We start from the raw sequence: 11,326 nt of genomic DNA on the forward strand, positions 1-11,326 counted from the left end.
ATGTAATTATGGGCTGTTAAACATATAAGAATAATCTGGAACTAACCAATAAAGTTTAAGCAAGATTTTAAAATGGAATATTTTCTACAATACAGTCCATCACAGCTGATAGTTGGGAAATTTGAATCTGCCAGTTTAGGCATCCTTAGATCCTGATGACATCCACTCAGCAGCTCATAGTTGGGAAAATGGAAGCTGGCACTTTGGCCATTCTGGGAGGCTGGGGACATCCACTTAAAAGAAAAATTATCAACTAGTAACTACAGTCAATTTTTTTCAGTGAGGCCGATTTGCACCGACTCGCACGGATGCCCTTTTAGCTCGGGAAAGTTTCCTGATAGCTGATTGGTCGGAAGTATTCAGAAAAAAATACATCTGGCCAATCAGCTATTAGGAAACTTTTCCGAGCTAAAAGGGCACTCTTGCGAGTCAGTGCAAATCTGCCTCAATAAAAACAATGACTATAGCAGTAGGAGAAGATGTCTGATGCAAGTGGCATAAATACCATTGTCCCTGGAGGTGCAGGAAGTCTTTCAAAAATACTCTGTGTTTTGAAAGCATTATTAACGTGAAGATCATTAACTGTTCATAATGAATCAGTACAGTGTTGACTATACAGAGTAAATATTACAGCTGATGGAAGCAGTAAGATCATCAGATCACTGCAGTCTTACCTTTGTTCAAGTAGAGCAAAACTGATTTGGTTTAGATCTCTGCTGATACTAGCAGAAACATCGTTTCACATTTTAATGGTAGTATAAAACAACAGAAAAAGTAGAATTATGTTCATATTTCACTATCTTATTTTCTAGAGAAAGAATCAGGTTAACAGTAGAAACCAACTAGAGCGAAAGTACCAGAGCATGACAGTACTCTGTGCTCTGTGTGGCACTTGGCAAGATAGGTCTAGTAGTCTAGTCTCAACAGAAACTCTATCATCAACTAATCTCTGAGGTTGATTGCTTATAAATAGTCTGCAATAGCATCTAGCAATACAGGTTTAATCCTTTACAAAACTCCCTTATCAACTAACCTCTGTGGATGGTTGCTTTTACATAGTATGTAGAGTCATGTCCAGAAAATTTTCGGTTAATTTTCAACAATGACCCATGAGATCATACAGGAGATCATAAATACCTCATCACTTCCTTTAGAACCATTTGGTGGAATTTCCCAGATCTTGAGGATGAATAATAGTCTAGACTGATTCAAATTAACTAACAAAAGCCCAATAAAGCTCTAATACACAAGCTTCATAACTTGTGTTGGAAGCAACAGAGTGAAGCTTCATAATTTGATACGTGATTATTTGTAGAGAATTACTGTTTGAGGATTTATCAGTAAACTTAACTTCATTTTGTCTAACATTTTACAAGAAATTTGTTGAATCTCCTGATCTGGCCCCCACACCAACTTTAATTTCGTAATATACAGAGTAATGTATATGCCAATCAACTTCAGATCTCTGCTTCTAGTTTCCCAATTTCTTCTATTTCTGCATTTGGGAGAAAATAACTCCAAAAGAGTTGTTTCATCGGTACAATTTTCTATTTATTTTCTTCTTTGGGCTATTTTTCCCTGTTGGAGCCCTTTGGCTTATAGCATCTTGCTTTTCCAACTAGGGTTGTAGCTTAGCTAATAATAATAATAATAATAATAATAATAATAATAATAATAATAATAATAATAACAACAACAACAATAATAATAATAATAACAACAACAACAACAACAATAATAATAATAATAATAATAATAATAATAATACTTTTCACCTGTTATTGTGTCTAACCTATTGTTATTCTTCTCTTTTGTCATATAATGACAAGTGTAACATGTTTGACCAAATTAAACATCTAGAGTATTCTAGATCTATCAGGGAAATTGGAAAAGTTCCAATAGGTCCCATTATTCTTTGGTCAAAGGTTTGTTTTTTCACCTATTATTGATTAAATCAAAGGCAATTCTTTTCTGAAACAACTTTTACCCAGTTGTGATGTTGATCAACTCTCTCTCTCTCTCTCTCTCTCTCTCTCTCTCTCTCTCTCTCTCTCTCTCTGTGGATTTTTGCCATCATTCCTTTACTTAGCTAAGATCTCTCTCTCTCTCTCTCTCTCTCTCTCTCTCTCTCTCTCTCAGCATTACTTGCTTTTTTGGTTACATTTGTATTTTTATACCATTTTTTATTAAACCAAACTGCTTTTTTTCTTTCAAGACAAAAATTGTTTTGATCAGACCTGTTTTTATTTATGGTCTAAATTAAAGCATTTGGGTAGACGTGGTTTAGCGAAAATGATAGTCTGTTATATATATATATATATATATATATATATATATATATATATATTATCTTAATATCGGCGTTCATATTTGGATGTAAATTCACATCTTAGTAAATATAAATTATTATTTTTCTCTACTTATTCCAATAATGTCAAATCGTAGGGAGAGGGTGATAACCTTATTAACTTTTTTGATATAATCAATAAATGGTTTTCATTTAATTATATCAAATTACAGAATCATCTTCAGTTATAATGTACAGTTGGACACAGGAATTCTTGGTGCACCTCGTTCTGAGGAAGTGCACCCTTTCACAACCTTACTGTGCGGAGAGTTCATGTTTTAGCCACGCCCACCACCTCTGACATCTTTCACTACACTAGGTGTTTGGTTACTGAGTGTAAAGTAGCCCAGGTGTGACAGGGTGTATTTCTTAGGAGCGAGGTGTGCCAGGGACTTATGTGTCCAATTGTACTTCTATTTATATCTATTCAAGAATAGTTTTTTTTTTCTAAATGGCTATACCAATTAATTGTTAGAATGTCACATTACTTAGTTTTAAGGAAACAGAATGTAAAGTTGAATTTAAGTTTTGAAGTTTTAATCGGTACAATTAGATTCTAAGAGTCAAAACTTTATGAATATATGTATTTATCAAGATAATAAACGTCAGAAATGGCATACGTATGTATAAATACAAGACTAAATAGAAAACAGATGATAATGTAAAACATTTCGCCAAATGTAAATGGATCAGATTCTGTCTCCTATTCCGTCCGATTATCCTACAACATGTAACTTACTTTTGATTGATTTGTTCGATTACAATCCTATCATAGAATTCTTTTCCACCTGGGAACAGAGGATAGAGTTCTTCAAGTCGATAAATGCTAAAAACTTATCCTGAATCCCAAAGCATTGGCGCCTTTAGCCTTCGTTCTTGCTTTCCTCGCTGCAGTGGTCGCCTGTTCTGCGGCTCTCATGGCGGACGCGAGCTCGTGTAGCGTAATCGCTTGTTGTACGCTGAGAATGTTCGCTGCTTTTTGCGTCTGCCAGGCCATGGAACTTTGAGTATTCAGGAAGTCCTCCTGAGCATTGAGACTGGCATCGGACTGCGTGGACTGAGCATTCAGTTCGGCTAACAGTTGTTCCATGTTATCCAGGAGTTCTTTGGACATAGCAGCTGCTATGTTAGAGGCCTTCTCGGCTACGGATGATTCAGCTGCTAAGGATGTTTCAATGAAAGCTGCTTCTTGTGCTTTCTGGACAGCCTGTGTGATTTTAGCAGCTTGGACCTGCTTGTCGTAGGCAGCAGCTTGAGCTGTTTGAGAGGCAGCTGCTGCAACAGCAGCTGCTGCAGAGGCTGCTTCAGCCGCTGCTGTTTTTCCTGCATACTCCAGACCAATGGAAGCTTCAATGGCTTCAGCAGCCGCTTGGTTAGCAATGTCTGCTGCCGAGGGTCTGTGGTTGTTTACATCTTCACCAACAGATATAAAATCTGCGATGTAGCCGCGTTTTTCCTGGAATGTAAATAAAATAATTACATTTTCAACACAATGCATGCAATGTAACTGGGCTCCACAAGGCACTAGAAGAGTTGGAAGACCTAGGCCTATATGGCTGAGGACTATGAAGAGTGAAGTGGGAGATGACGAATAAAGAAGCATTGATTTAAAAGCTCAAGATAGAGGCGGCTGGCAAAATATAACAGAGGCCTTTTATTTCAATAGGCGCAGGAGGAGATACTGATGAAGATAATATGCATGATAAATATATGCAAATATAACATGATCTTTTCTTACGTACTCTGGTTTCCTCTTCGGTGTCTTTAGCAGCTGCGATACCTGGAATGAAATTAGTATCAGTAATGAGAGTAATATACCAGTATTCCTTGAATCTATTGTATATAGTAAGGCCTATACAATCTCTGTTCTGGAACTAGTTTTATCTTAGGTTTTCTGGTCATGCACGCACAAACATTCCTATTCAGACATGTTATTTATTTATATATATACGTATATATATATATATATATATATATATATATATATATAACATGCTTGAATAGGAATGTTTGTGCGTGCATTCTCAGAAAACCTAAGATAAAACTAGTTCATATATATATATATATATATATATACGCTCTCAGTAAGGCCAGAAGAGACACAATGGTTGGCAAAATTTTATATTTTTCAATAGTGCCATGACGTCTCTATCATTAATTTTGTACTATGGACCTATGCTCGAGTTCTCTTTCATGAACGCACACTCAAACAAGCCTTTCAGTCAATTTGGTCTGCCTTTTTTTTTCAAAGCGGTGTGATGGGCAGGCTTGATAAAGTAACCCTGGAAGTCTTTTAGTTAATATTTTGTATCTTGCTTTTCGAATTTTATATTTCAGTATTCGATTAATGTCAGTTCTATTTAGAAACATGTTATTACCTCCGCCAACGAAGTTAGAAGGAGGTTATGTTTTCACCCCTGTGTGTGTGTGTATGTGTGTGTATGTGTGTGTTTGTTTGTGAACAGCTTCCTGGCCATGATTTTAATCGTAGAGTAATGAAACTTGGATGGATTAACTGTAATGTAAAAAATCGAAAACTATTAAATTTTGGAAGGTTAAGGTTAAAGGTCAAAGGTCAAAATCAAGCAAAATGTTCAATCCATTTAATCAGCCATAAGTTTGGACATTGTTGTCACAGACACTTTAAACTTGGTTCATATTTGAGTATATGAAAATCCACGAGAATTAATACATGTTAAGGTCAAAGGTCAAGGTTGAGCAAAAGGTCGAGAAATAAGCTGCTGCGGCGGAGGTTTGCGCTCTACTTATTGTCCCTATACTTATTTATACAGTATCATCACTGTTATTTCTCCTGAATAGTTTACTCTTTATTTCTCCTGTTTAGACCCTGGGGCTTATAGCATTCTGCTTTTCTAGCTAGAGTTGTAGCTTGGCTTATGATAATAATAATAACATTGCTGATAAAAACAATAGAATTAATGATAAGGATATTAGAATTCCGAGGATTTTCTTGAATTGAAATTCTAGGTACATAATTAATTTAATTAATGAGCTATATTGATTACGAGGATTAGCATTCATGTCTGTGAGATCTAGCCTTATGATTCCTAGTATTTGACGAGAGGGAATTTGCAATTAATTAATCAAAGCTGTGGAAAATTAATATTTGATATATGTATGTATGTATGTATGTATATATATATATATATATATATATATATATATATATATATATATATATATATATCTGTGTGTGTGTGTATCTATCTATCTATCTATCTATCTATATATATATATATATATATATGTATGTATGCATGTATAATATATATACTGTATGTATATATATATATATACATATATATATATACACACACACACACACACACACATATATATATATATATATACCGAATGTTCATGACATCATAAGCCTTGTTATTTCACTATTGCTGTACTTTCTACAAAATGTATTAAAATATAAGATAAGAATCTGAATAAATGAAATTGACAATAATTAACTCAAAATAAAACAATACCCATTAATGTACCAGCAATACATATAGCTATGAGAAAGAGCTTCATGATTTTCCTCTTCTCTTTTCAAAACTGAAGAAACTTGGTCCAAATTTGGTCTCCGTAAGACGAAAATACGAAGCCAATCAAAGACAAGATGTATGGAAGCTAATCACTTCGTATTCCGCGAAGCCTAAGTCAAAGAAATGGGGATTCATTCGATTTCTGTAAGAGTTATTGAAGGAGTTCAGGGTTCCCTCTAGCGTTCGGATGTCACTGCGAGGCTTTATATAACGCTGGAGTGAGACAGCAGTCTACTTTCGCTTCTTCTTTTCACTCACTTCATGCAAAAAGGAAACTAGTTCATGGAAGAGAGAAAAAATGAATGAATAGGAAATAAGAAAATACCTTCGTTTTTAAATAGAGGGAATATATTTGCTTGTGAAGTCACTCTTAAAAGCTCAAACTATTACAGTCTAAAACACGATTATGTTTTGACTTCTTGATTTGAACACTCTCGGGAAATCTTGAAAAATATCAAGAAATAACAGAAAGATGAGTTAGTGGTTTGGTTGAAATGGAAACAGTCAATTAACATTGAAAGTACATTAGTATACACGGTACAGTACGTGACTAGCTGATAAACAGAGAGAGAGAGAGAGAGAGAGAGAGAGAGAGAGAGAGAGAGAGAGAGAGAGAGAGAGAGAGAGAACGTTCTTAATATATAAACGAACAAATCAACTATACATTACAGTATTTATTATGTATTTATGAACAATGTTTAACAATAATAGCTGTACACATAGTTAGAAATATTATAAAAGTATCTTTCTTTAGGTCATCATTAAACCTCCTATGCGTTGATGCTTTTTGATGTGATGATATAAAGAAAATTATGAATTTCAAGGAAGAGCCTGTGCATAGGATGGGACTTGATTCTGGAGGAAATCAAACTCAAGCAAAAATAATTCTAATCTATGAGACAGAAAAGGATTCGGGAAGAGATGAAAAGTTTAATGATAGTTATAGAATGTTTAGGATAAAATCATTGTATAATTGGCTTTCAGCATTATAAACAAAAAACTATAAGGTTGTGGTGGCTCTTTGGTAACGTCATTGGCTGGTGATCACCAGACGGGGGTTCGAGTCCCGCTCATACTCGTTAGTTCCTTTAGTGTCTGCAACCTCACCATCCTTGTGAGCTTTGGATTAGGGGTTTGTGGAAGCCTATAGGTCTACCTGTTGAGTCATCAGCAGCCATTGCCTGGCGCTCCTTGGTCCTAGCTTGGGTGGAGAAGGGGCATGGGTGCTGATCATATGTATATATAGTCAGTGTCTAGGGCATTGTCTTGCTTGCTTGGGCAATGTCACTGTTCCTTTCCCTCTGTCATTCATGAGTGGCCTTTAAATCTTTAAATACTTGGTTTGGTAATGGACACACCTTTTCAACTATTCTAAAAAATTCTTAATGTATTTTCTCAAGTCTTTTATATTCATATTTTTTAGAAAACATACGTAGGAAATCATTCCAAACTGTGGCTGCTGGCAGGAAGGACGCTGGTGACTGGTACAGCACGTGAACATCTGAACATACGCTACCGGGGTCTAAGCGATGTCAGGCAGAGCAGCCGATCGGGACTACGGTCTACCCCAAAGCCAAAGCAAAGTCCTTCAAAAAGAAGGCAACCGATCTTACCTTATACAAAAATGGGGAAAAAAAAACACGTTAATAGAAGAAGAAGAAGAAGAAGAAGAAGAAGAAGAAGAAGAAGAAGACCTCTACCAGAGTTACGGTAAGTATATGATATTTTTGGCTATTATACCATAAAGTGTAGATTTCAATACCCCAAGTAAAATCAAATATTCAATAATTTCTATCACTAAATTCAAGATATAAAAGTGAAAAAAACCGTTTGCTTGACATTTTAGGTAAAATGTCTTTTCAGCTTAGATTTAGTAGAGTATATATAAAATAGAAATATAAAACTTTTATTGTATGAGTTAGGTAAAAGTCTTTTTTTAGGTTAGATTTAGTATAGTATATACAAAATAAAAAGAATCAATTTTTTATGGTATGATACTATCGTAAAAGTTTCTGTAGTCTCTGTAATACTCCTGTAAGCATCACGTATCAGTCCTGAATATTTGGATGATGAATCATATTACATTGAAAAAGATAGGTGACAATTTGCGTCAAAATTTTAGTTTATCGGTATGATAAATAAGTGGAAGAAAATTATGATAGATATAAGACAAATTATTGACCTAAGAACAACCATAGCTGGCTTTATTTCACTGGCTCTAAATAGTGCATTATTAATCAACAACAGTCCAAGAATATACTGTATAAACTTGACGAACAGTTTAAAAACAATTCATCTAGATATTTATCATTTTCAAACTAGCTGTGCAGTTGTTTTTGCCTTTTTTATTACTCTCTTTTTTGATTGCTGTTGCAAAGGTGACTTTGAAACTGTTACTGATTCTTTTACCAGTTGGCTCAGAAGAGAATTAAACAATACAAAAGCGCTTGGTCAAACTCTCGTTTTTTTCTGTCCCGTCCTCCAGCTCAGTGACAATATATATATATATATATATATATATACATATACACACACACACACACATATATATATATATATATATATATGTATATATATGTATATACATATATACACACACATATATATATATATATATATGTGTGTATATATGTATATATATATATATATATGTATATATATATGTATATATATATATATATGTATATATATATATATATATATACATATATATATATATATATATATGTATACATGCTTAATCCTCAAAGAGATTAACTTTTGAAAATTCTACCCATCTATTCCTCAAATAGGATTTGAAGATGTTGCCAGCAGATTGATAATTTTTTACATAAAATCCAAATTACCAAAACTGAGAATAGCATATTTCATTATCTACTTTATAATTCTTTGAGTCTAATTAATTCAGTAATTAAATGATTATGATTTGAAATCCTTAATAGAAGTTTAATACCTATAGTGGATGTTATTAATAATTGTTACCTTGTTAATTAACCCTTTATGATTACTAATATAACCTTGAAATCTCTAATTTTATATAGAAATCGCATGAAAAGATTAAATAAAAACGAATGTTTCGACATTTCACTTCCATATTAAAGGTGACTGCATCCAGTGCATTTATTATACATTTAAGAACTTTTGAAATAAACTGCTTTTTTTTTAATATTCCACAAGTTGATATCTTAGAAACTTAAAAAGATCTAGATTTTTCGTAGGAGATACACATTTTTTCCTTTATTAGTTAAGAAACATAAAAAGTAGATAAATATATAAATAAAGATTTGATTTACTTTCATTATAAACTTGGTATCTTTATTGTTTTCTTTCGCCTGATTATTTGAAACATTAAGATTTTTTTGAATAAATAGATTTTTTTTGATATGCAATATTTTATATTTGTATAATTTTAAATCTTCAACGTCCTAATTTTTCATTTACTTCCGGTGCCAAGATAAGTAAAAAACACATCTAAAATCACACTTTATTTCCTCATGTTTCAATTCCAATTTTCATAATCATAAGTATTCTCTCCTATAATAACATTTATATTAAAGCAACATCATTTTCATTCTATTATAATGAGAGAATTATAGAAACTATTATGTTAATTTCAAAACATTGGTAGCATTTGATAAATCCTTCTAGACTCTAGAGACTCAGTGATATCCTCCGTATCCGCCCCCAAATCCTCCTCCGTATCCTCCAAATCCTCCACTGTTGGCGCCCTTAGCTTTGGCCAAAGCCTTGGCAGCTGCTCCCTGTGCTTGTCCTGCTGCCCCAATGGCTGACTGCAAGTCGCTGAGCACGACGGCCTGCTGTTGGTGGAGCGAGTTAGCTGCCTGTTGTGCCTGCCAGGCCATGGCATTCTGAGAGGCAAGGACTCCTTCTTGGGCTGCGAGACTGCTGGCTGCCTGTCCTGCCAAGGCGTTGGTCTCACCAGAGACTTGGCCCAAGTTACTCAGGAGACCACGAGCCATGGAGGCGGCTACTTTGGCTGCCTGTTCGGCTACATTGGCCTTTCCCGCCAAGGTTGCTTCTTGGAAAGCAGCTGCCTGGGCTCCTTGAGCAGCCTGTGTGATCTGGGCAGCCTGAGCCTGACGGTTGGCAGCAGCAGCTATAGCTGTGTGTGATGCAGCAGAAGCAGCAGCAGCTGCACCAGCTGCAGCACTGGCAGCGGCTCCGTGAGCAACTCCTCCGAGTGCAGCAAGGGCAGAAGTAGCTTGTGCGGCTGCTTGGTTGGCAATGTCAGAGGCTGAGGGCCCATGGCCTCCTCCTGCCCCACCACCGACTACCAGGTAGCTTCCTCCACCTCCTCCATATCCTCCTCCTCCACCTCCGCTACCTCCTCCATAACCTCCACCATGTACTCCTCTTTTGTCCTGTGAAAATAGAACGTCACTCAATTCAGACATCTGATCTGTCAATAGACAATATATTTCAAATCTTGTAAGGGTTTCAGAGCTGTATAAAGGAATCCTTTCCTTACCTTTGCCGTTGTCTCCTTGTCACCGGCTAACGCGGCTCCTGCAAAAGGAAAGTTTGAAATGTTGAATTATGAAATAAAAAGAGGTTTTCAGTAATCAGTAATCATATCACTGTCCCTTGCCCCTGTCATTCATGAGTGGCCTTTAAACCTTTAAACCCCATGTGCAAGAGTATTTGCAATTTGCCTGGCCCTCCCTGGTCCTAGCTTGGGTAGAGAGGGGCTTGGGCGCTGATCATATGTATATAAGGTCAGTCTTTAGGGAATTATCCTGTGCCATTCATGAGTGTCATTATTATTATTATTATTATTATTATTATTATTATTATTATTATTATTATTATTACAAGCTAAGCTAAGACCCTAGTTAGAAAAGCAAGATGCTATAAGCACAGGGGCTCCAACAGGGAAAATAGGCCAGTGAGGAAAGGGAACAATGAAAAATAACACATTTTAAGAACAGTAGGAGCATTAAAATGAATATCTCCTATATAAATTATAAGAACTTTAACAAATCAAGAGGAAGAAAGATAAGCATGAACAAGAGTATTTGAAATACCAAAGCAATGCCCATAACATGAACAGAGAGGAATACTTACCAACAACAAGAAAGAGAAAATAACCTGTTTTCAACATATCGGAGGAGATTCGACTTGCAAAGGAGCGTTGATATGTTTACTCCTTGAAAGCTCGTTCAATACTAACTGATTCACTGAAACCTCTTGGCTTTATATAACGGATACAGTCTTGTGGTCTTTAGAATGTCACCTCATGCGAGTGTTTTGCAATACTCCATTAGACGCAAAGAATAAGCAGTTAAGCTGATTTCTAAAGCTTCCAATGGTGTTTGAAAGACCATTGATGAGTTTTTTTTCTTTAACAAAGATTAACTGTAAAAACAGAGTATAACAGTTAGCCGTAAATTCAAATTCA

General features: G+C 35.1%; 2 protein-coding genes across 2 annotated transcripts; both read right to left on the bottom strand.

Annotated features, from left to right (window-relative positions):
* Positions 1-3,173: 3,173 nt before the first annotated feature.
* On the bottom strand, positions 3,174-8,778 carry LOC137625081 (antifreeze protein Maxi-like). Its single transcript, XM_068356012.1, has 3 exons — positions 8,754-8,778; positions 4,090-4,127; positions 3,174-3,803 (listed from the first exon to the last, which is right to left on the bottom strand). The coding sequence occupies exons 1-3, from the start codon at positions 8,776-8,778 to the stop codon at positions 3,174-3,176; spliced, it is 693 nt and encodes a 230-aa protein (XP_068212113.1).
* Positions 8,779-9,566: 788 nt separating this feature from the next.
* LOC137625082 (spidroin-1-like) lies at positions 9,567-11,029 on the bottom strand. Its single transcript, XM_068356013.1, has 2 exons — positions 10,993-11,029; positions 9,567-10,327 (listed from the first exon to the last, which is right to left on the bottom strand). Exons 1-2 carry the CDS (start codon positions 11,027-11,029, stop codon positions 9,567-9,569), a joined length of 798 nt encoding a protein of 265 aa, XP_068212114.1.
* Between the last annotated feature and the right edge of the window lie 297 nt (positions 11,030-11,326).

The sequence above is a fragment of the Palaemon carinicauda genome, chromosome 31 (assembly GCF_036898095.1).
Source record: "Palaemon carinicauda isolate YSFRI2023 chromosome 31, ASM3689809v2, whole genome shotgun sequence".
Taxonomy (NCBI): Eukaryota; Metazoa; Arthropoda; class Malacostraca; order Decapoda; family Palaemonidae; genus Palaemon; species Palaemon carinicauda.